The sequence below is a fragment of the Schizosaccharomyces octosporus genome (genome assembly GCF_000150505.1).
Source record: "Schizosaccharomyces octosporus yFS286 unplaced genomic scaffold supercont6.3, whole genome shotgun sequence".
Classification (NCBI taxonomy): Eukaryota; Fungi; Ascomycota; class Schizosaccharomycetes; order Schizosaccharomycetales; family Schizosaccharomycetaceae; genus Schizosaccharomyces; species Schizosaccharomyces octosporus.
Window position 1 is genome coordinate 3,075,382 of NW_013185621.1, and position 24,366 is coordinate 3,099,747.

At 35.8% G+C, this 24,366-nt stretch overlaps 9 protein-coding genes and 1 non-coding gene across 10 annotated transcripts; 6 read left to right on the plus strand and 4 right to left on the minus strand.

Annotated features, from left to right (window-relative positions):
- Positions 1 to 80: 80 nt before the first annotated feature.
- On the plus strand, positions 81 to 2,601 carry SOCG_01917 (spermidine family transporter). The gene is made up of 2 exons (XM_013164869.1): positions 81 to 106; positions 156 to 2,601. Exon 2 carries the CDS (start codon positions 160 to 162, stop codon positions 1,561 to 1,563), a length of 1,404 nt encoding a protein of 467 aa, XP_013020323.1. The 5' UTR covers positions 81 to 106; positions 156 to 159; the 3' UTR covers positions 1,564 to 2,601.
- A 729-nt stretch (positions 2,602 to 3,330) lies between these two features.
- SOCG_01918 (cell surface glycoprotein) lies at positions 3,331 to 4,721 on the plus strand. The gene has a single exon (XM_013164870.1). It carries the CDS (start codon positions 3,394 to 3,396, stop codon positions 4,303 to 4,305), a length of 912 nt encoding a protein of 303 aa, XP_013020324.1. The 5' UTR covers positions 3,331 to 3,393; the 3' UTR covers positions 4,306 to 4,721.
- Positions 4,722 to 6,632: 1,911 nt separating this feature from the next.
- On the plus strand, positions 6,633 to 6,749 carry SOCG_16438. Its single transcript, XR_001203043.1, has one exon. It is a non-coding gene; the product is annotated as a 5S ribosomal RNA (ribosomal RNA).
- Positions 6,750 to 7,242: 493 nt separating this feature from the next.
- On the minus strand, positions 7,243 to 8,233 carry SOCG_01919 (uncharacterized protein; the record flags this gene model as incomplete). Its single annotated transcript, XM_013164871.1, has 3 exons — positions 7,243 to 7,371; positions 7,455 to 7,639; positions 7,702 to 8,233. The coding sequence occupies 3 exons, from the start codon at positions 8,231 to 8,233 to the stop codon at positions 7,243 to 7,245; spliced, it is 846 nt and encodes a 281-aa protein (XP_013020325.1).
- Positions 8,234 to 8,965: 732 nt separating this feature from the next.
- Positions 8,966 to 10,774, plus strand: SOCG_01920 (uncharacterized protein). Its single transcript, XM_013164872.1, has 5 exons — positions 8,966 to 9,325; positions 9,482 to 9,745; positions 9,791 to 10,090; positions 10,131 to 10,174; positions 10,225 to 10,774. Exons 1-5 carry the CDS (start codon positions 9,217 to 9,219, stop codon positions 10,306 to 10,308), a joined length of 801 nt encoding a protein of 266 aa, XP_013020326.1. The 5' UTR covers positions 8,966 to 9,216; the 3' UTR covers positions 10,309 to 10,774.
- Positions 10,775 to 13,995: 3,221 nt separating this feature from the next.
- SOCG_01921 (uncharacterized protein) lies at positions 13,996 to 15,103 on the plus strand. The gene has a single exon (XM_013164873.1). It carries the CDS (start codon positions 14,033 to 14,035, stop codon positions 14,855 to 14,857), a length of 825 nt encoding a protein of 274 aa, XP_013020327.1. The 5' UTR covers positions 13,996 to 14,032; the 3' UTR covers positions 14,858 to 15,103.
- Positions 15,104 to 15,344: 241 nt separating this feature from the next.
- On the plus strand, positions 15,345 to 16,556 carry SOCG_01922 (NADPH dehydrogenase; the record flags this gene model as incomplete). Its single annotated transcript, XM_013164874.1, has 1 exon — positions 15,345 to 16,556. The coding sequence occupies one exon, from the start codon at positions 15,345 to 15,347 to the stop codon at positions 16,554 to 16,556; it is 1,212 nt and encodes a 403-aa protein (XP_013020328.1).
- Positions 16,557 to 17,376: 820 nt separating this feature from the next.
- On the minus strand, positions 17,377 to 17,912 carry SOCG_01923 (NADPH-hemoprotein reductase; the record flags this gene model as incomplete). The annotated part of the gene is made up of 3 exons (XM_013164875.1): positions 17,377 to 17,450; positions 17,501 to 17,657; positions 17,739 to 17,912. 3 exons carry the CDS (start codon positions 17,910 to 17,912, stop codon positions 17,377 to 17,379), a joined length of 405 nt encoding a protein of 134 aa, XP_013020329.1.
- A 1,200-nt stretch (positions 17,913 to 19,112) lies between these two features.
- Positions 19,113 to 20,244, minus strand: SOCG_06527 (uncharacterized protein; the record flags this gene model as incomplete). Its single annotated transcript, XM_013165398.1, has 5 exons — positions 19,113 to 19,192; positions 19,250 to 19,396; positions 19,436 to 19,636; positions 19,681 to 19,944; positions 20,136 to 20,244. The coding sequence occupies 5 exons, from the start codon at positions 20,242 to 20,244 to the stop codon at positions 19,113 to 19,115; spliced, it is 801 nt and encodes a 266-aa protein (XP_013020852.1).
- An 807-nt stretch (positions 20,245 to 21,051) lies between these two features.
- On the minus strand, positions 21,052 to 21,897 carry SOCG_06528 (uncharacterized protein; the record flags this gene model as incomplete). Its single annotated transcript, XM_013165399.1, has 1 exon — positions 21,052 to 21,897. One exon carries the CDS (start codon positions 21,895 to 21,897, stop codon positions 21,052 to 21,054), a length of 846 nt encoding a protein of 281 aa, XP_013020853.1.
- Positions 21,898 to 24,366: the final 2,469 nt, after the last annotated feature.

Genomic DNA, 24,366 nt, shown 5'->3' on the forward strand with positions numbered 1-24,366 from the left:
TAAATTTCTATCTATTAGAAAGCAAACTTAACGAGAATTTGGAGATCTAACGATTCTCGTCATTTAATTCAAATAATAAAGGTTTACTGCATGAAGAAAGAGAATAGTAAGAGTATATAAATCTTTTACGTTTTAATGTTACTAATCTAGAATAGGAGAATGTCTGTTTACGAACAAAGTCTTGAAAGCTTCTCTGTCAGTGATAAAGATACAAAGGACACAACACTTCAGCAGTCGTCAGAATGTTCTGTAGTATTTCCTGATAAACACTTTTTGGTTGATTTTGAAATAGATGATCCTGAACGACCTAAGAATTGGCCTTATTGGAAAAAGCTAATGCACACGGCGCTATATGGAATGACAACTTTTGCAGCTCAGTTTAACAGTACAACAATGTCTCCTACTTCTAAACATTTAATAAACACATACCATATAGACGAGGAAGTTGCGACACTAGCTACGTCTCTTTATGTCTTGGGAATTGCCTTTGGGCCAATGATTTTTGCACCCTTTTCAGAAATGAACGGAAGAAAAATTGGAGTTTTTTTGCCTTTCTTCATATCAATAGTATTGACAGCAGGAACTGCTAGTTCAGATAATGTAGCTGCCATTATGTGCACTCGCTTTTTTTCTGGCCTCTTTGCTGGGGCGCCTATTGTTTCTACGGGTGGTGTCTTGGCTGATCTCTGGAATCCAGCAGAAAGAGCTACTGCATTGGTTTTTTATTCATTTTTTGTTCTGAGTGGAGCTGATTTTGGTCCTATCATAAGTAGCCTACTTTCAAATGGTTCAAATACTGCCTGGAGGTGGCCGTTATGGTTTATGGTCATTATAGAGTCTTTTATCCTGCTCGTTAATATGGCAGTAATTGATGAGACATATGTTCCTGTAATATTATCTAGAAAAGCGCGAAGTCTGCGTCTATCTACAAAAAATTGGGGACTGCATGCTGCACATGACCAGTACAAGCTCGACGTAAAAGAGTTTGTAACCTTTCATTTGTTGCGTCCGCTTGCAATGCTAGCTACAACAATTGTCTTTTTTATCGCCCTGTTCGCGAGTTACGTATATGGTCTTCTTTATGTTATATTGACAACAATACCCTATACTTTTAGCTTGTCAAGAAATTGGAAAGGAACAATTAGTACACTTCCAATGATTCCCGTATTTATTGGTGTAATCATTGGCGGAGTTTTGAACATGCTTTGGAACAAGAGGTATGCCAAATTACTTTCAGAAAGTGGCGGAGGCTCTCTACCAGAGCAAAGATTACCGCTGATGATGATGTGTGGTTGGTTTATGCCAGCTGGTATATTCGTATTCGCTTGGACTTCTGATGCCAATATCCATTGGATAGCACCTTTCATCGGGATAACTATGATAGGTATCGGATATTTCATAATTTTCCAAGGATGCTTGAATTATCTTGTGGATGCGTTTTCAAATTTTGCTGCATCGGCAATTGCTGCAAATACATTCGCCAGGTCAATATTCGCAGGTACTTTTCCTTTATTTTCTCGTATAATGTTCAAAAAATTAGAGTTCATTGGGGTGGAAGTTTAATAGGGTTTGTTGGTCTTGGAATGATCCCAATCCCTTTTGTTTTTTATTATTTTGGTAAAAAACTACGTGCTAAAACTCCATATATCAAGCTTGTCTCTTAACCAGCCTTCCCCTTTTTTTCTTACGAACCGATTTTGATAAGCTTGTTAATCTATAGGATTTTGCATCCAATATTAGCAATTGTGTTAAGCAAATAATAACTTTGATGATTGTTGTTTGTGATTAGCAATTTAAAGATGGTATCCCTGTTCGTATTTTATTTTGAGCGAGCAGCTTTCATTCAGTCTTATTTATGTTGCTATTGCAACCATATCTTTCAAATATTTACTGCGTCCGTTTGTTACCATACTGCAGGTTTTCAATCGCTAATTAGTACTTCCCCTTCAAATATACGCATTCGTTCACCGAACAAAAAAGCCGCAACTACCTTCAATAACGAAAGTTTTGCTACTCAATGATCTTCTTCGCTGGAATCGTTTTTCTATTATTTTCTGTTTCATTATGTTGATTATTTGTTTAAACAATTATTGCATATAAAACCTTTCATAAATAATACTACATGTAATTTTTGCATATCGTTTACAGACTTGAAGTTTCTGGAAGTTAAATTACAGTCTAATTTTTGAAAAATTATGATACTCTCTAAATTTACATATTTTGCTTTTATTGCTTATTCTATGACAACACAAAACAACACTCGTCTTTATTTGAATGATGGACAACTTGCGAGGATCACACCCTTACTGAGACTGTCGATAAGGATCCAAAATTCGCTGAATGGTATCTCATAGACCACATCAGATATCCTCATATAAGAAAGTTCCTCGCTAAGTTGTTTGTTTCTGACGGCAGCTATACTGCTCACACTAAGGGTTGACCTACTACTGGCTGAGACCCCGTAGCAAAATGAAGAACCCAGAATTTTGGCGAAGTATGCGACATAGCCAGAGGAATGAAGTTGCGGTCTACGGACGGAATAAAATGGAAAACCTTCTCCTGACAATGTTGTATACCTTATCTCATTGTCACTGTAATTGATACTGAGTATCTCGCTTTCATTTTTTAAAATTATTAATTTATTATTTACAGTTATGATTTTGTAAGTTCAAAAAAAAAGATCGGATCAGTTACTTAAAAAGAGCTATTTAATTTTCGATGAAAAGGGCAATAAAGGACAAGCGAAGACCGAGTATATTTGGTAACGCATAATTGGAAATGATTAAGCTGCTGTCTGTCACAAACGGATTCTGTTTCGTTAAGAGAATAAACAATTCAGTGGATAATAACGTTCAGCTTACAAGAAACTGTGTTTACAATTGAATACATTGGTACTATCTGAATGAACAGTAACTAGCTTTTAGAGATCTGATTCACTAAATAACCTATGTAGAGCGTACTTAGCTAGATCAGTCAGATCTTCCAATCTGGAGATTTGGCCCAGGAACTATCTGTATACATAGTATTTTAGAATTAATAAGTCTATTAATAGTTTTATTTATAAATTTTTGGAATTCATAATGCAAAATTGAGCTTTTTTCCTTTATAATAAGTTACTTAATAATACAATGGTATTATCGTATCGCAATATTATTAAGATCGTATAACAGTTATGACATTTTGAGACCGTAACCACGTAATTTTTGAGTAGTTTAGCTGTACTTTTACGAGTTAGCTTTAGTGATCAGTATCTCAGATACCGAGCTTTTGAGAAATTTACTAGTTATTATTTATTTATTTTATAAGTTCACTAATCCTTTCTTTACCAACAACAATTCGAAGAGTGAAGTGGTCTTTGCACTGATCAAATTTGACATGTTGTTATGGTAGATAATGAATGAAGATTCACATATGCGAGGAGACAGTACGCCTGTTAACGATGAAGGCGTATATAGGAATGTATACAATATTCCTCCTCCTAGACAGGAAAATACTGTTGAATTGAGTCGCTATTTGAATGACTTTAAAATTGCGCTCAATAAAAAGAATTATATCAGAAGGAAGCATTATTTGGAACAAGATCTTGAACGAAATATTTTGAAGGCCCGCGAAATGAATTCTGTAAACGAGAGAGAATATCAGAATGTTGATGCTGACCTTCAAAGTGACTTGCGTGATCTTGAGAATTTGCATATCATTGAAAGCCGCTTGGATCACTGTAGAAATGCAGAGCAATCAAATGATAGTCAACCTCCACAATGGTTTGTCAGTTTTTTAAGTGATCCTAATAATATATTTTACTCTTTAAATCGATCTATGGAGCAAAGAATGTTGACTATGGAGCAGAGATTGATGACGATGGAGCAGAGATTGATGACGATGGAGCAGCGACAGAATGTTCGATTTGATGGAATTGACCGACGTTTGGACGGAATTGACCGACGTTTGGATGGAGTTGATCGACGTTTGGATGGAGTTGATCGACGTTTGGATGGGGTAGAGGTGAAGTTGAACAAACAGGAGTATCAAAATCGCAGGCTGTATAATATACAAATGAGATCACAGGGAAGACTTGTCGATGTCGTTCCGTTTTTGAATGGCGAAGAACCTGATCCGGATTTGCCAAGGATTTGTTCAGTTGAAGATATAAACGGCTTAACAAGAGCTCAATGTACTCGCTATCTCGAAGGTTATGGGATCCGATACGGACCTAATGAAACGATAAAATTAAAGGAGCGCCTTCGTGATGCCGTTGGTTTAGAGTCATTAGGGGATAACCAGTTTCGTTTTACTGGTATAGTTTAAACAATTTTTTCTGGAGCATTTAATTGCGAAGCAAATTTTAAAGAACTATTGTGCGTATTGAGACTTTCTTTTGTTAATAACATGAACTTATGCATTCGCATAATTAATCTGTGACACATTTCGGTGTCCTTCTCAACTTGACGCTGTGTGCCATGAGAGTGTTCGAACAACTTCTAATATCTATACAGCATTCGACATAGTAATACTATCAACAATTCTATTGTAGATGTTTTTATTTCCGAGAATATATCTGACTTTGGAAATAATTATCGAATTCAAAACAGAAACGCAGTAAGTGTTAATAGAGCTGGACCTTTTTGTCATATAATCATGTCCAGAAAGCTACGTAGATTTATTAGGGTAGAAAGAGGATTTTTTTTATATAATCCGATTTCTCCATTTGAAGACTGTAACGGTTCTCTTGCTAAATATAGCTTTGCTATACTTTTGAATATTTAAATGAATTTTTCTACGTGGTTTCTCTAGCAATCATAGTGTTTTACAACAGAAACTGTATAGTTTTCCTAGAATTTGACGCTGTTTATCCTGTTAGAATATCTTTTCCCAGTATTATTGTTTCGTAAATATTCACTTTTCTGTAAATATGGCTATTTATACAAACTTACAATGACAATCTCTTGTACAGAAAGAGAGTTCAAAGTAAGATGATTTGATAATGAATTTCTATATTTTTCAGTAAAAGCTTCTGCAATATGACTAATTAAAAACTGCGAGGCATCGAAACAATTGATATCATAAAGCCTGGGTTACAACTTGGACATTTGACCGCCGTTACTTCTCCTGTGGTGGTCATTTTAATAAGGGTATTTCTTATTTTTTGTCTATACTAATATGTAGCCATATAATAGAGTAATTTAGCGCATATCCAGTGTGAATGATATTGCAGCATTGACAACAATGGATCAGACTAAAAGAGCTTGGCTTCTACCACGCCTTCTGCCAATTACATTTTTTAAAAACTTTTTTTAAAAAATGTTCAAATGCAATGCAATGAAATAATACCGGTTAATCATGAAATCCAAACTCTACGGCTGGCAGTAAAAATGTGACTAAACAGCTTCAGGTCATATGTTGGTTGGAATAACCTACAGAAGAGACCGATTAAAGACAAGTTCTTTAACTAAGAGAGAGTAGTGTTTCTAAATGTCCTTTAATAATAAAAGCAATAACGACCGGCTCAACACGGGAAAGTCAGAAGTCCTTTCGAACATGAATGGCGCTTGATATCTGCTAAAAATTTGTTTTTTGTATTGCAGATGATTCATTGTTCCTGCTCAGTTTATTCCGGCTCGATAGATAAAAATCATTCTCTCGTTCCTATTTTCTGAGTTGTCTTATTCCTTTTATATTCTAGGAGTATGTAACAAAAAAATAAGCGGTTAGTGAGTAGTCAGTTCGAAAAATAGCAAGCTAAAAAAAGAATAAATAAAAAAGAATTTTTAATAAACTGACTCACAAAAAACCTTATATAATTGAATTCAAATTAGTCTACAGTTAACAGATGTTTGCGCTTCCAGACTTACAATTAAATTATATTAACATACGCTATCAAACAGAATGAAGTTATTACCATTTGAGTTTAAACCTATTAAAATTTGAAATAGGATTAATGATTGTAAGTCAACGAGTCAATGTTCCTTTGCGTTTCAAAATATTCATCTACTGCCGCCAAATATTTTGCTGAAGGAATTGATTTATTATTAAGAAAACAGGAAGAAAATAAGAAAGCTAGAAAGGTAAATAAACTATAACGGAAATGCCTAGGAACTGAAACAGACATGAATAATCAGAATGAATTGCGCTAGTTACCATTGATGAAGAAAACCTATCCTTATTATACATTTTTATAGTAAGTAGAAGAGTCTAAAAAAGATCATGGGAGAAGTTACGTTGAAATATGACCAAGAACATGAAAATTGATTGATCTGAAGAAATCCAGCGAGGAGCCAGGATTTGCAGGTGCCAACGCCTCTTATTTCTCATTGGAATTATAACAAAAATTGATAATTATATGTTTGTTAATGAGGATATGACTTACTAAAGAATAATGCATATGATATTTCATAGGACAAATAATTCATGTATCCGTAAGGAAGATACAAAACTTGAGAAGAAAATATGAAATGATGAGCTCTGGCCCTTAATATTGAAATGGATTATACATTTTCTCTTTCTCGGCATCTATATGACTACCCTAATAATAAAAGCTTAATGAGATAGTAAGTCGTGGTACGTCTAATATACATAAAACCATTTATGTATTGGTTTGTTCTAATGCTCGGATTTCAACTACATTACTAACACACGCGACATAAAATATCTACGGCCACACCAGTTCCCGTCCGATCACTGCAGTTAAGCGTCTGAGGGTCTCGTTAGTACTATGGTTGGAGACAACATGGGAATCCGGGATGCTGTAGGCTTTTTACCGCTTCGTTTTTATTCTTTTTCTTTGTATTTGTTTGTTTCGTTTGTTTGTTGCTCTTTGTTAAAGCATATGGCTGGCATTTGGGTCGGCCTGGTCCTTTGATGAAGGTAATAATAGCAGTGGAAGTTGGAAATGCAATGACTACTCTTAAATTCAAGAACTAAAGATCTTCCTAGACTTATGAAACGAATAATAAAGATCAGAAAATAGAGTATCAAACGAATAAATAAAAATAAGCAATTGAACCTCGCTATGTAGATACAATGACAATATCATCCAGTAATAAGCATCCTTACTTATCCAATGTTGAAGAGAGCAAATAAGTCAAGAAAACGGACGCCATTCAGGAGAATTCGTCATGCAAAGTGCATTCTTAAAATAAATATGCAGGGACGAAATAATCGAAACATAAACACAAACATAAGCATGAAGGGAATAACCAAAACGATTGGGCAATATAATAAATAATGCTTTACTTTACATATCAATCAACTCCCACTGTTTTCCACATCCCTAGACTGACCAGGTTCCCGGCGTAACCCTGGAGATTGTTCAGAATGTTCAGTGGACGGTTGCTCCAAACTATTATCATTACAATCATTAAACTGATTTTCAGTCTCTGTCGACATGCTGTTTCATGGGATACAATTATCATCCGTCAAGTCGTTTCTTTCTGACGGCATCCTGAAACCTAGAGCACTCGTAACAGCACTATTAATCCCAGAATAAAGCGAAAAAAGAAATGAAGATATTCCAGAAAAAAGCGAGGAAAGAAATAAAGATATTCCAGAAAAAGCGAAGAAAGAAATGAAGATATTCCAGAAACAAGCATAGTGGTTCCAGAAAGGACTAGAGGAATCAGTGTAACGATAAAATCCACCAACACTAAAAGCATCCCATTAGTAACATGAACAAAAAAATAAGAACATGTAGAAAGTCGCGATGACAAGAACAACTGCTACTGTAAGTCGCGATGACAAGAACAACTGCTACTGTAATTTGAAACCATAACCATACAGATTCTTTCATTGATTCCTTTATAAAGGGGACAAGGTATTTGTAAGAAAAGATAAAGTTCAATATAATTGAACCATTAAGGCACCAACCAAGCCGAAGAGCTTCATTCTCTTGTCTCCGCTGTGCTTCCGGGATTCTTGCGATTTTTGCCGGCCAGAAAATTAACCATAGTATTGGCTTGAGAAAATCCCCTAAAGAATTTAAGGAACCGTTTCCTTGCGCCATGCCAATAGAAGCTTCTTGATGTCGTCTTCTTGAGTATGGTGGAACTGGAACTGGATCTGGATCTGGATCTGGATCGGACTGTAAACGTAAACTACCCTTCTCCATATTGTCAACATGAGAATATGGGATTTCGCTGTATTTAGGTAAATCGCTGTCAGAATTTGTAGAAGAGCTCAAACAAGCAACTTTTACTGGTTCGACAGATTTTTGATGTCCTTTCTTTTCTTTTTCATTCATTTTTGTTGAAAATAACTGTGACTCAAAGAGTTTCTTAACCACCTTTGCTTGATCACTAAGTTACTGCGAAAATTATGGATTACAAAGTAAAAGGACCAAAAAGCGTACAATTTCGAAATTAAAAAGATTCCATATCAATTTGCTTTATACATTAAAGTAGGAATGACAAAAAGAGTGCTTGAAGCCCAGAAAATAAGCCCGCAATGGCAAAGACTAGAGCTTTGCAGAGGTGAAGCTGTCATCCAACCCATTTGACAACTGGGTGATGCAGTTCGTTAAAGAGACTTATCGATAGCTAGTAAGCGTACGCTATTATATGTGTATATATTATGAATGAATGAAGTGTTAGAAATCGCCTTTGTTGGTTTCTAGTGTTTAACTACCATAAATTTAATAAAGATAAAAAGAAGATGCATTTCTCCGTACAAATTTTGTTTACCATAGTTCGACGTCGCATCTACAAACTTTCCATGTGTTTACGGATTTGAAAATAAAACTACGAAAATGGAGAGTGTTGTAGCTTTCTCAGAACCCATTTTTCTACAGTCATAAAATCGTCTAAAAATATGTATTTTCATTTATTTGTTCACATCATTCAAAGCAAACAGCACGGTTGTTTTGCCAAATGCTCATTTGTTCCTTTGTTTACTTTTTGTAATAAACGTTGACTCTTTTGGATTATACTATTACGAGAAATCGCAACGAGGATGTGACCAGTCGGTGACATAATGTCGCAGCTTTTATGAAACGAGACATGCGAAAAGCCACTACCAAGATTTTATGAAACTCTTTTATCTTTGGTTTTAAAGAAAGTGTTCCGTAAGAATTGTTTGCTTTTTGAAGCAAGAACCAATTCCTATTTTTGAAGACTCTGCACCAATTGGAACCAGGTTCTACGGACTTTTCTTGGTGGTTCTAGTCGATTTCTTTTTCAACTCTAAATATTGCCGTTCTTTTTTGGTTTTTAGCTTGTCATTGCAAAAATGAAGAATAAATATACCTCTGTTTCAGACTCTGAAGAGTCCTTAAAAACGCTCAATGATGAAAAGTCAGACACTCGTTCTTCAGAGGGTACGCCTCCTCCGTATTCAGGTAAGATTTATTGAAATGGAAAGGTAATGGTGTTTGTTATTGAGAGTTCTTACTGAGGAATCCTATTTTAAACTTGTCGACGATTGTCAACAACAGGGCAAATACCTCCTTCCTTTCACAAAGAACAAAAACGTCAGCTACTAATACATTCATTAGCTTCAAACAAATTTATCGATTTAGAAATGGCTGACGGATCCGCTCAGCATTCTGCCCAAGAATCTGTTGATAACACTAGGTCGGACCCTTCAGCGAACAAAGAATGTTGGAAAACCTTTGCCGCAGGCATAATGACTATTATAACGATTTTATATAATCTTGTTTTTCTAGCCATAATTTTTGGTTACAAGGTTTCTCCGTATTCAATAGCTTTTTATTGGCTTGCTGCCGTTTCTATTGGCACTATTTTTATTTTCCTATTAAGTGAGTTAAGAATATCTTGTTCTCAAATAACTGACCTATTTTTAGCGATTCTTGTAACGTATCCAGAATGGTATCGGGAAGCTGGAAGAGCAACAAAGAAGTGCATTAAGAAATCTGGAAGAGCAACAAAGAAGTGCATTAAGAAATCTGGAAGAGCAACAAAAAATTACATTAAGGAAGGTGGAGGAGCGCCGGCTATATGTAAAGCGCTAATTACCCTGATAAGTTTGAATGGAGTCGGGGGTTATGTTTTGAAATTAGCAGGAGGCTTCGAATATATACATTCAGCCATGGTGTTGGTTGTTTTGGCCGTATTGAACATATGCTTGTTTGTTCTTCTCATTCGTAAGTTGCAATTTTCTATGAACCTTTCTAACTTCTTTAGGAAACCCAATTGGATTTGGAAATATGACAATTATCGTACCTACAGTAAGCGAAATTTAGTTTTGTTAATCTAGAATTTTTCATTAATTTTGCAGAACAACAGGATTAGCAGGAATCGTCCACCTCGTAACGAAGAAACCGAACTTCAACCTCTTGCTGATCAAAGCTCTGAAGTTTGAATGTGAGTGTGAGTTTCACCGAACCTGCTTTCATTTTTTGTACTTCGCCTTCGCCCCTTCCTTGGGATCATCGATGTCAATTGCAGTTCACCAAGATCCCTGTGTTTGCTGTCACAAAAGCTTGAATCTGATGAATCCAGAAGACTTTGATTGCTTTAGTAATTCACTCTTTTACGACTTTTCTAATTAGTTCACAGCACTGTTGTTTATGCATCGTTCATTTTCTTCGCAGTTCGAATAGAACATCCTTTTTAATGATTATTTTATGATTTTGACAACGAATATTCCATGGCAATGAGCTATTGTTTAGTTCAACACCGAGTCGTGTAATTGATTATGTCTTAGAGTTGACAAGGATGAATGAGAGTTTCGACAGTTATTATTTTCATTCAGTATAGAAAACACAAATCTTCAGATAAAAAGATCAAAAGATCAGATAGATCTTAATACATTGATTAAACATTCATTTAGAGAGTCAAATCAACGCACCATGAAATATTTCAAGTAGAACCCAATTTGTATAAACCACATTTTCAACCCGTAAACCCAAACGCTCATGCTTTTACGACAACAATGTGAATCAAGAAAATAGAGAATGACAGTTTGTATTCAAATCTTATTTTTATAATATTCTTATAATATGAAAGCATTCTCCATTCCGCCGTGGAAAACAACCAAAATTTAGAGCCGAGTAGAAAGGCATCAAACATAAGAAAATACTGGACGAGTCCTTATAATAATAAAAGTAGCTTTATAGACGACTACAAACGTCTACGGCCACACCTAGGCGAAAACACCAGACCAGTTCCCGTCCGATCACTGCAGCATGTGAAAACGTTTGACGGCCTCGTTAGTTTCGTTCTATGGTTGGAGACAACATGAGAATTCGGGGTGCGGTAGGCTTTTTTCCTTCGTTCTTTTTTGTTTTCTTTTTCATTCATACTCCCGTTCTATCGTATTATTAGGAGTCAGTTCATTTGATTCTAATCGTCTCATTGAAATCATTCTAGAAATGGATTAACTTGTTCTTTTACCATTCGTAATATACAAGACCTAATAAAAATCCACTTTTTCTGAAAATCAAAAGAGGATAGAGGCTATACTTGACGACGTCAAAGGTTATTCCTGCTCTCACTGTTGTTTCGACGACACACTGAATCTCGACTTCAATAGTGGAATTAGCTTGTAAACGAATATTACAATTCATTAAAAATCTAAGAGAAAGCTGTTTATGGTTAAATCTTTGTTTTTCTTTACTTTTCATGTTCTCCTAGAAGCGTTTCAGCCCTTTTAAGATTCACAATTTAAACTGAAAATCCGTTCACAGTTCATATACAATCTCGTAATTCTTATGTCGCTTGAAAGAACCTCAAGAATAAATGAAACAGAGATGATTCTTCAAAATCAACTTGATTCACTTCAAAAGTAAACTGGCTGACTTTTATAGGGCATTTTCTTCCAAATAAAACAGTTAACACATTCCACAATATTTCTGAAACTTGAAGTGTGTTTCAGATGTATGGAGGCACACCTAATGATTAATTCATGAACTTCAGAGAAGACCTGGTTTAAAGGTGAGATTGTTTTATAGGAGACGTCAAAAGCCTACGAGAAGGACGAGATCATACACAAATAGGAGTCAGAGAAGACTTGAGTTTTATTGAAGTATATTTAGAGCCGCATCATATTGCCAAAAAAAGTGGCCGAATGTTTTCGTACAATACAAAACAAGAATGACACCGCAGATATTAGAGATGTACATATAGAAAGAATTTTTTAGAGAAATAAATGAAATCCCACTTTGTAGTGGATGAGAATTTCTATGGCCGCTTGCATGAAAAACTATTTTTGACATTGATCATCTGAACCTGGATCACTAACAATCATTCGGAGGGGTACGGCGGTAGTTGATTTTAAAGGCTTGTGGAATGCAAATTGTTTTGATTAATTTGCTTTCATTCGCGATTTTTTCCGTTTCGTATGAAAGCCTTCAGGGTATAGTACATCGAAATGGTATATTGACTTGAGAGAAATCTTGATTCGAGATATTCGATTGCAAGGAAATTAGAGGTAGTGCATGTGATAAATACTTACTGGCAGCATGGTCTTTGCACGCTTCATAGAACGACACTCTCATGAGACTTGATTATTTTTGTTGTTTAAAAAATACATTGATGTAGTCCAATTTGTTTCTGTTTAATTATTGTAGACGCATGTCTAACATTAGGTGTATATGGTGTATTGTAGGATTCGGTACGGAAATCTTTGCTGTTGAAGGGTATTTCTCCTTTCAAATGTGTTTTACTATGGGGAATTTTTTGCGCCAGCGTTGTAGCAGAATCCTCCCCCAGTTTGAGGAAAAACTAATACTGTTTTCGCATATGTAACTATGGATACATTTTCATTAGTATGGTTTTATATGATGGGAAGAAAAGAAACTGATTTCAGCACATTCTTAGTTTACGAATATCGTAGGATAGTGTATTACGGATTACCAGATTTGTCAACTTTTCATGGTGAGAGAAAACAAAAACGTGTGCGATTCTTGATTTGTATTGTACGATTCGTACCTAACTGATCAATCATTTATTTTTGGTTGCCAATCTTCATTTGCTATGAATCAAATATGGTTTACAAGAAAAAGAAAATATGCGATAAATGTTCAGACACCAAGTGTAATTGAAAATTAAAAGCAAACAATCAAGAAACCAAGGAAAACAAATTTACATAAGCAACTTTGCTTAATAGGAACGATTATTTTTAAATAATGGCAGTCAGTTCGGTTCGTTTGTCTTGAGTAGTTTGTTGATATTCACATTTTTATTTTTTCATTTTCAAGCGTTTCTTCTCTCTTCCCCATCTTGTCGTTTTTGTTGAAAACTAACAACAGCATACAAACGACGGAAACTTGAAAATAAAAATTAAAAAAAGATTCATGTCCTCGTTGTAACCTTCAATTATTGATTTACCGACCGAGATTTATGGATTCACGTATTTATTCCATGACTGAATCAAATACAAGACAAGACCCAAGTGATTCATTCATAGTGGTAGATATGTATCCAACCAGAAAGAATGATTAGAGCACCACTACAACATTCTTTATGTCGTTTCTGTATTGTTAATAAAGAAAAGATCAATGGAATGGCATTTCATTCCATGTAATTCACTTTCACAGGTCTCATAAATATCCATCGTCCACACTCTTCTCTCTCTCGTCTTACCACTATACAACGACCACGCATCATGATCCATTGGTTCCACATTTTTCTTCAAAAATATTTCTTTTCAAACGACTAACGACTACTCAATCCTTTCGTTTCTCCATTCCTCTCAACATAAACCTGCATATAAAACAAACACCATGGTTTTCTTGAATCAAACAAAGTAACATATCACATATAACAACCTCGTTTCTATAATATCACTAACGGAGAAAATCATCCAGATCGATGGTAATGGACAAGACCGTACTTCCGGGCGGCATGCCCCGCTTGCGGGGCATCATCTAGCTCCCATCTTACTTGAGAATGAAAGGGGATCCTAAGGAAAATACCAAAATGAGGTCATATGATTGTGCAAGTCACAAAGGATAGCAGAGATGGAAAAAAAAAGTTTCATAAGGGTCGAGTTTTGGTATAAATATGCTGCAAATGACTTGGTATTTACTGTGTACTCAGTTACTAACAACTTAATATTTAATACTCAAGTACTACAAGTTAGCATGTTGTTTCTGTTTGCGCTTGTAAGTCTGGTGTGTACCTTTGTTTGTGCAGTCCAACTCAATGAGACCGACTATGAAGGTTCTTTGAATACGCTTGTGAACGGTCTTGCAGACGAAACTTATGGAGACGAAGGTATTATAAGCCATACGGGTGTTTACGAGAGCTTGTACAAGGATGACTTGAGCCAGTTCAACTATACCATGGATTTTATGTCTGGAGACAATTATGGAAAAGTGGAGGCTCTATTGAATTTAGCATCTAAAGCTAATGACAAGGGTTTCGTTGGAGATCTTATATACCTAGCTCATTTTGCATCTGCCGGCGGTTATAATGGGTATATGCAGTTGAATGATGAATCTAGTTTCGCTAAAGATTTGCTTGGTTTTTGCGAGAACGATGCGACAATCTTTACAAAGCTTAGCCAGTCTAGCTCGAATAAAAAACTGCAAGACTTCTTCGAAAGTTTGGTCTCTCCAGAATCGGATGCTTCCTCCAACAACAAACTGGGGAAGCGTTACGATGGTACTTATACCTGCAACACTAAACATACTGCATCAAGAGAATCCTGCTCTTTATTGTACGGTTATTTATCAAGAAGTACTTGGACTATTTCAGGAGGGCCTCGTGCTGCTTGCTACTCCGGTTGCTGTGTCTCTTGGAGTATGAAAGCTCCTGCACAAGCAACTGAATTGGCCCCACGAGTTAACACTTGTTTGCAAACCTGCCCAAACCCGACATTCAGCTGTATTAACCGTGACGTTGTCATTGGCAATGTATATGGAGTAGATGTTTGTGTCAGTGGAAGGACTCAATTTTGCCATTAGACTCAGAAAAGGAGTCGTCGTTTTTGGAAACTTTTTGGAACAATGGAAAAATCTCCGTCAGTGCTGTAATAAAAGTAATTAATGGGCAACCGAGTAAATTTTTCCTTCCTGTTGTTCGAACCTATGCTATGAAAAATAATTCCTCTAATGAATATAGCCAAAAGTTTGACAGGTATATCTCTTTACTCGCAAATCATACGTACTATATGCATATATAGAGACGTGATCGTCCTTATTGCAACTTGTTTTCATCCAAAATACGGTAGACAGCTATATATGAGCACCAGAATAGGATTAGATGAAACCACATTGTCACCATCTTGTTTACCGCTAGTGAATCTTTGTTTATACATATCTCATTTCATGTAGATCTTTTTTATTTCATTCTGTTTTTTTCTTTTTTTTTTTTTTTTTTGCTAATGGTAATTAACTGTTTCTTGTTTTCGTACTACTTGCACACCTCACCGATTTGACCTTTCCTTGTAAGATGGCTTTTGACTTGGATCAGACAAATCTGTTCAACCAGATTCAGGTTGGTAACATGACACTGAATCATAGAATCGCTTTTGCTCCCACAACAAGACTCCGTGCTACAGATGATCATACTCCAAGCGATTTGATGCTACAACACTATTCAGACCGAGCACAGACTCCTGGTACTTTGCTCATTTCAGAAGCCACCTTGGTCTCTCTTCGTGCTGGCTTATACCCCAATATTCCTGGCATTTGGAACGACAGACAGGTCCAAGCATGGAAAAAGATCACAGACGCAGTACATGCAAAAGGAAGTTACATGGCTTGCCAATTGTGGTTTGCAGGAAGAGTTGGATCCCCAGAACTACTGAAAAAGCATGGTTTGGACTTGGTATCCCCTTCTGCTTTGTATGAAAGCGAAGATTCCAAGAAGGCAGCAGAAGCCGCTGGCAATCCCATTAGAGCATTGACCGAGGAAGAAATTCAGAGTATTATTTATGACGATTACAAGAACGCAGCCATCAATGCCATGAACGCCGGATTTGATTGTGTGGAACTTCACAGTGCTCATGGATACCTACTTGATCAATTCCTACAGCCCGCGGCTAATCAAAGAACAGATAACTATGGTGGTTCTATAGAGAACCGTGCAAGACTCTTGCTGGAAATTGTCGACCTTTTAAGTGATACCATTGGCGCCGAAAAAGTTGCAATCCGGTTGTCTCCATGGGCTAAATTCCAAGGAATGAAAGCGGAAAAAGATACAGTGCATCCAATTACTACATTTAGTTATGTAGTTAACGAGCTTCAAAAGCGTGCAAACAAGGGTAAACAGCTCGCTTACCTTTCTGTGGTCGAACCTAGGGTAAATAATAACGTTGATGTGAACTTGGCTGATATAGCTGGTTCCAATGACTTTATAAAAAAGTTATGGAAAGGAAATGTTTTGCAAGGTGGCAATTATACCTATGATAAACCGGAATTTAAGTCTTTGAAAGCTGATGTAGATGGTGACAACCGCACTATGGTCGCATTTTCCAGGTATTTCACGTCAAATCCCGATTTAGTTAAGAGATTAAAGGAAGGCTTGGAGTTGTCTCCTTATGTCCGTTCTTTATTTTATGCTCCATACAACTATGGGTATAACACATTTCCAAATTTTGGTGATGAGCTGCAGTTTGACCATGAAACCGAAAAGGAAAGACGCCCCGCTCCTTTGATTTGAATTTGTTTTTAAAAGCGAGCGTTCATTAGATTACAGGAACAGGAATAATAGGTATTTAACGATTTTCGATGAAGTTGCTAATCAATATTTTATTCGACTTTAAAATATTTACGTGAAACTTTATGATAAACCTAAAAAAAAGTAGTAAAAACCATTTTAGAAAAGATACTCTTGATACGGTACTGAGGGATTACATTTTCGCATGAATCTTGAAGATTTTATGTTCCACTGTATAATCATAAGCATCCTTCCGACATGTAATGCTTCTCTAAAATTTTGTGACTAAATAAATAGTCTAACTAACTTGATGACCATAATATCCAAATCAAACTTTGTTAGGTCGATTTGTGTTGCAACAGTGTTCTCAGTTATCTTTCACTCGAGAACAGAAAGTAAATCTAATATTGAGAGTTAATCTACAATAATATAAGTAATACCCAAGCAGCACTTTTTTCGTAAAAGTGTTTGAATACATGAATGTCATAAACATTGATTTTGATAATATCAATTTATGTACAATCTACAAAACAATCCGTTAAATAACCATTTGTTACATGTGTTCCTTACAACTTCTTTATGTAGCGATTGAATCAAACGAATTTCTTTTTCAAGCGAATCGAAAAAATGTCTATTTTATATAAACAACGCTAAGTAGCTCCTCTTGTTGTTCAGTGTAGGTTTCACTGAATTTACAATAACACTTTTTTGAATACGCCATTTGCAATTGATCTAATATGTTTATTTTCAGGTTCGCTTCCCAAAAATATACATATCGTGTCAACATGCAATACACTCAGGTAATCCTTGAAATGCATCAAGATTAATGATCAACCAGAGGACCAACGTAACAGGTTCTAAGCATTTCTTCTTCATTCACATCAGCATGGGCCTTCACTATAAAAAATGGTAAGTACGTTACGACCAAACACACAAATTGAACTCACTATACTGCTTTGTAGCATCAATGCCAGAGTGTTTAAAAATCTTTTTTGCACCATCTGGGTGATACGGAGCATAAGCAGTAACATTGTAGACTTTTCCTCGAACAGCAATCCAGCAGTCGTCTTTTGTATTGTGCTTCTTCAATTCCTCCATCGTGACCTTAAAGGGTTCAATTACTCCCTTTCTCCTATGTTAATGTTCATTCTTTAAAACAGCCTAATGCCTAGATCAATCACTTACGGACAAATTTTCACCGCTCTCCACTAATGCGTCCCATTTTTCTTGAGTACATCCAGGATCATTTTTTTGTTTTTTCTTGCTTTTCCTTTTGATTTGCTTTTCTTCACCTGCGCGAGCAGGCTCTTCCTTGGTAGCTTCTTGCTTTGAAAACAATAATTTCAAGAAAGACGACATCTTGTCCAAAATTTTTATCAAATCAATTTCTAAATTTCTATTTATAAAAAGACAAAAACTCTTTGGTACTTGAAATCAGTATACGGAGAGGGATCAAGAAATGACTACTGAAAACCATATACAACCTTGTGCAATAAATAAGACACGGCGCCGCATTATAGTATAGTACACTTCGGTATTTGACAAGTATAATTTGAATTTTGCTTTCTATGAATGGAAGGTTTTTTTTTTTTTATTTTATTTTATGTTATGTTTATTAAATGACGAATTTTTCTTTGTCTGTCTATTCCATTCTTAGTCCTTAGTCCTTAATTAATTTCTAAGCTGTAATGAATTGGAACACTACGTATTAGTTGATGAGCTATACAATCTATAAATAATCCTCAAAGATTAGTAGTACTATAATGAACAATATTTTTCTTGATTACTTTATTTCTATCATATTCGTAGAACAGTCTTGCGCTCTTTACCTCTTGATTCTCCTTTTCCCTTTTCCCTTTTGGGTTTTATATTTTTATTTTTAAGGCTCTATCCTACGCTAGTTTTTATGCGTTAGTTCTCTTTATTGTACTTGACTAGTTAATGTTCTGGAAATGATATGAAGGAGAACAAAAAATAAAGAAAGAATCTGCGGAAGCCCACAGCATCCCGGATTCCCATGTTGTCTCCAATCGTAGCACTAACGAGCCTTCAGACGGTTTTCACTTGCTGCAGTGATTGATCGGGAACTGGTGTGCTGTTTTTGCCTAGGTATAGCCGTAAACATTTGTTCCCGTCGGTACAATTACTACAAGTTCAGTTGTGATCCAGTAAGGACGTTCTTACATTTTGTAGTAAAAGACTCTTCTGTATGATGATGACATTGCCATATTCCGGCCTTGACTATATTTATAAAAGACATACAATTACACGACACTGTGTTGAAGCTATAGTTAATCACGGCAGAATTTTCGTTAGAGTAATTAAATAATCATTAAAAAGGGTGTTCGATTCTATTCACAAAGCATAAACAACGATATTGCTTAACGAATTAAAAAGATTCATGGAAGAGTGAATGAGAAAAGCAACTTAAGCCGTCTTATTAAGATAATGCTTACTTTGGGGGATGGTGCGAATGCAAAGTTGATGGACTGCAATATTGACATGAATACTTCCAAAGAAAATGCAAATTATGAAAACGTAAACCAGGTTCGTTAAAATTCAAACTTCACCACTTTGCTCAGCAAGAGGTTGAAGTTCGATTTCTTCGTTCTGAGGTACTTCATCTCCTTGATTTCTTCCTTTTAACTTGGTTAATAATTGCTCTATGATAGGAAGCATTCACGTAGTGTACATACCAAAAACATGATTCACAGCATTTCCTATGCCATTTCCTATGGCATTTGCACCGTTTCCTATGCCAATTGCGCCGTTACCTATGGCATTTGCGCCGTTGCCTATATCAATGACTAATAATCTAAGTCGTTCACGGGCAATTGGATTCACTAGAACAGTTAGAATATTTCGCAGGTTGTATGGCATACTCGAAATAAAAAGAAACAAGACAAAATCAACAAAGCAAACAACGTAGAGAAAAAGATTATTTATCTTTTCAAATTGTATTATCTTCTTTGCAGTATAATACATGGCGAAACCGGGGACATTGAGAAAACACACATATAATGCTGAAACACACATATTGAACCCAGCTTGCCTGTACCATTCTGGATACGTTACAAGAATCGCTAAAAATAGGTCAGTTATTCGAGAACAAATATTCTTAACTTACTTAATAGGAAAATAAAAATAGATCCAATAGAAACGCCAGCAAGCCCATAAAAAGCTCTTGAATATGGAGAAACCTTGTAACCAAAAATTATGGCTAGAAAAACAAGATTATATAAAATCGTTATAATAGTCATTATGCCTGCGGCAAAGGTTTTCCAACATTCTTTGTTCGCTGAAGGGTCCGACCTAGTGTTATCAACAGATTCTTGGGCAGAATTCTGAACGTGTCCGTCAGCCATTTCTAAATCGATAAATTTGTTTGAAGCTAATGAATGTGTTAGTAGCTGACGTTTTTGTTCTCTGTGAAAGGAAGGAGGTATTTGCCCTGTTGTTTACAATTATCGACAAGGTTAAGCCCAACATATAAATAAACAAAGGGATTCTCCGTCAAAACTTTCAATAACAAACAGGAATTATGAACAAACACCATTACCTTTCCATTTCAATAAATCTTACCTGAATACGGAGGGGGAGTACCCTCTGAAGAATGGATGTCTGCCTTTTCATCAATGAGTGTTTTGAAAGACTCGTCAGAGTCTGAAACAGGAGTGTATTTATTCTTCATTTTTGCAATGACAAGCCAAAAACCAAAAAAGAACGGCAATATTTAGAGTTGAAAAAGAAATCGACTAGAATCACCAAGAAAAGGTCCGTAGAAACCGCTTCCAGTTTTCACAGATTTTTCAAAAATAGGAATTGGTTCTTGCTTCAAAAAGCAAACAATCCTTACGGAACAACTGTCTTTAAAACCAAAGATACGAGTTTCATAAAATCTTGGTAGTGGCTTTTCGCATGTCTCGTTTCATAGAAGCTGCGACATTATGTCACGGACTGGTCACATTTCTCGCTACGATTTACGTCCTTGTCATACTATGATATTGGTAAATATTTCGATACGATAATCATATTGTATAATCAATTATAATATTACTAAAAGTAAAGTCTCATTCTTTGATTGAAAATTGCAAATTCTAAAATTTGGATTATTAAAGAACTTACTAATTACTGAAATACTTGCATATATATTTAGTGGAAAAGATTGAATCTTCAGAGTGGGACATTTGACTGATCTAGCTAAATACATTGTTCGTATACTTTGTTTCCGTATCAGGTCCCTGGAAGCCATTACTAGTTAGAAAATAGTATAGAATCATCCACTTTAGCAAGTTAAGCCTGAATTTTTTTCAAATAGAAATGTATACTCTTTCAATGATACCCTTATTCTCAAATAACAAACGAGATTTGACAGTGACAGTGACAAAATTTATCATTCAAGATTCACTCATTGTTTATTTCTAATAATAATAATTATTTATCTACTTTATTTACTATGCCTTTCGAGTTTTGAGTTTTTTTTTTTTCACCTGTTTCATCAAAAATGCCCATTATCACTTCCAGAAACCAAGGTTGTAGGCTTTCCTGGAGTAACCCAGCAGACTCTATTGCTGATTCCTTCTTCCTCAAAATTTCGATTTAATTCTTCTTTACATTGAGTAAAATGACCCCATCCTTCGAAATGAATAGGTACCATCAGCCCAACATCCAGATTTTTCACTAGTCTCCCAGCTTGTTTACCATCCATAGTAATCTGCAGCGGTCCATCGTGAGAAGGCATAATGGCCTTTCCAAGATTCAAAATCGCAACACATACATGATACTTTTTACGAATTTCGTTCATTTCGTCAATGTAAACCGTATCACCAGAAAAGTAAATCACATTTGAAAGTCCTTTAGAATTTGTACCGAATGTGTCGCACTCCAAGATAAAACCGGTGCACTCTTCTCCTGGAACATGTCTTGTAGGTACCCCGGTAATTTGAAAGGTTTTCCCACCCACCTCAAGTGGAATTGTCTCCCATGGGCGAATGCCACGAACACCTGGTCGAGGTTGGAGATTCTTTGCACCATCCATAGTGGTAATGACTTTACGGCCATCTAAAAGACGACGTCCAAGATCATCCAAATTATCTGCATGATCTTCGTGACTTAAAAGTACTGCATCAATAGGTGGTAAACTTTCCAATCCCAAGGCAGGACCAAAGCTATTTTGCAAAACAACTGATCCATCCTTTAGAACTTTTGATTCATATTTCATTTTCGTTCCAGCCGACGAAAATACTGGATCAGTTATAAAGTTGACATTATCGATACTGAGAATAGCAGTGGCAGTCGTAAGGTGGGTAATGCTTACTTTGCTACAAAAGTCGGTACAAGGCATTGTAACAGGAGATTCCAGAAGTTTTTCTTTTCTTTTCTTTTTTTTCTTGGCTTAAACTAGAATACAAAGGAAGTATATAAAACATTTCTCCTAATAAATTACATAAGCCCAAATCCGCATACCGCATAAAGCATACCGTGAATTCGCGGTATGCTTTATGCAGTATGCGGTACCTGGTGCGCGGGAGAAAGTCATTGAGTGTAGGGTCCAATCGACATCGGGGTACTGCTATCACGTCCTTTGCTGCCCTAGTATTTGAGGGTCCTTTACTATCTCCGTCATTAGTAGGATTATTAGAAAATAGTATTTGGATTGGGATAAAGCGGGTACCTTATTTCGTTCATTGGGATTCTTTTCTGTTGTTCTTAGTAGTCTTTCAATTGCGAGGAGACCTAAGTAAAAACGATTGTTGAAAACAACACTCAAGCATACAGTTTCCGACGACAACTATTTTGTGGGTGCCGAGACGGAGGACAGATATCAATCCCTAAAAATGTTCACGGTATGTATTTATCAGTTCCCATGAAGCTTTTAATTACGGAATTCCTTGTCTTCTTGGTCATACTCTTCCTTTCGTTTGTATATGGTATTTTATACTTGCTTTTGGAAGCGTATCCACCTATATCTTTTCCGAAAAAGACCATTTATCTATCCGGAAGGTCCGTCCATCCCTCACTTAATTATTGAAGCCTTCATCTTCCCTGCGGGTATTTTTTGGATGGCATGGTCAGGTAAATTATACATATTTTCATTGGGTCGTACCTAGTTTGTCTGGTTTGCTTACTGGAGCTGGAATTTTGCTGATTTTCTTGAATTGTTTAAACTATTTAATTGATGCTTATTTGTTTCGCGCCGCCTCGACGATGGCTGCTAACACAATGATGCGCAGTTCTGTTTGCAGAATTTCCTATTTTGCTATTCGAGTGTTTCATAATTTGGGTGTCGACTGGACTGGATCTGCTTTAGTTTTCATCGATATCACGTTGATTCCCGTCCCATCGTTTTCTATTTTTTTGGTAGAAAAATTCGTTCTTGGAGTAAAATGACCGTCGTGATATGAAGATGAGATGAATACTTGTTTCATTTTATCTCAGTTGGTTTGTATTACTTACTCGCGAATTTTTATTCAACAAAGATAGATTATAATAGTAATATTTTACGTCTACCACCGAAATGTGAGTTTCGTTTCAGTTTTTGCTTTGCTCAGGTGAAAGAAGCCCCAAATCTATTTATCGAATGTGCTAATAGTCTAATATTTATTTTGTTGTTGTATGTCCATAGATATGGATTTAAAGTACTTTTTCAATCTCTCATTGATATAACTTTTGAATCATAATATGTGGCTTCCGGATTTATATTATGCAACTGACTGATATATCTCACTTCAGTCGTATGTACTCGTACAAAGTTACGAAGAGATCTCTTATTGGGAAAAAGACATACCATTGGTATGAGTGAAGTAAGGTAAGCTCATACTGTTGGAATGTGTTTTTCTTAGTATTGGATTATTTATATGCATTTCAACGTTCTATTCGTTTTAAAACAAGAAGAATATTTGCTATGTAAGACGGGTTGAAACGAAACAAAGCAGAACTAAACTAAACTAAATTAAACTGAATAATTAGAATAAAGGGACAGAATAGAATAAAAGATATTTGTTTCGCCTAGGTGTGGCCGTAGACGTTTGTAGTCGTCTACAAAGCTACTTCTACTATAAAGGATTCGTCCAGTATTCTATTACATCTGATGTCGTTTAAAAGCATTTCTACTCGGCTCTAAATTTTGGTTGTTTTCCACGGAAGAATGGAGAATGCCTTCATATTATAAAAATAAGATTTGAATACAAACTGTCATTCTCTATTTTCTTGATTCACATTGTTGTCGAAAAAGCATCAGAATGAGTGTTAAAATGAGCGTTTGGGTTTATGGGTTGAGAATGTAGTTTATACAAATTGGGTTCTACTTGCAATATTTCATCTTCCGTTGATTTGACTCTCTAAATGAATGTTTAATCAATGTATTAAGATATATCTGATCTTTTGATCTTTTTGATCTGAAGATTCGTGCTTGCTATACTGAATGAAAATAATAACTGTCGAAACTCTCATTCATCCTTGTCAACTCTAAGACATAATCAATTACACGACTCGGTGTTGAACTAAACAATAGCTCATTGCCATGGAATATTCGTTGTCAAAATCATAAAATAATCATTAAAAAGGATGTTCTATTCGAACTGCGAAGAAAATGAACGATGCATAAACAACAGTGCTGTGAACTAATTAGAAAAGTCGTAAAAGAGTGAATTACTAAAGCGATCAAAGTTTGCTGGATTTATCAGATTCAAGCTTTTGTGACAACGAACACAGGGATCTTGGTGAACTGCAATTGACATGGATGATCCCAAGGAAGGGTCGAAGGCGAAGTACACAAAATGAAAGCAGGTTCGGTGAAACTCACACTCACATT

Excerpts from the sequence above, each read along its gene's own strand:
- SOCG_01917 (XM_013164869.1), top strand. The coding sequence starts at position 160 with ATGTCTGTTTACGAACAAAGTCTTGAAAGCTTCTCTGTCAGTGATAAA.
- SOCG_01918 (XM_013164870.1), top strand. The coding sequence starts at position 3,394 with ATGAATGAAGATTCACATATGCGAGGAGACAGTACGCCTGTTAACGAT.
- SOCG_01920 (XM_013164872.1), top strand. The coding sequence starts at position 9,217 with ATGAAGAATAAATATACCTCTGTTTCAGACTCTGAAGAGTCCTTAAAA. Across the intron at positions 9,326-9,481 it reads TACGCCTCCTCCGTATTCAG|CTTCAAACAAATTTATCGAT; the intron begins GTAAGATTTATT and ends TACATTCATTAG. Across the intron at positions 10,175-10,224 it reads TGACAATTATCGTACCTACA|AACAACAGGATTAGCAGGAA; the intron begins GTAAGCGAAATT and ends TTAATTTTGCAG.
- SOCG_01921 (XM_013164873.1), top strand. The coding sequence starts at position 14,033 with ATGTTGTTTCTGTTTGCGCTTGTAAGTCTGGTGTGTACCTTTGTTTGT.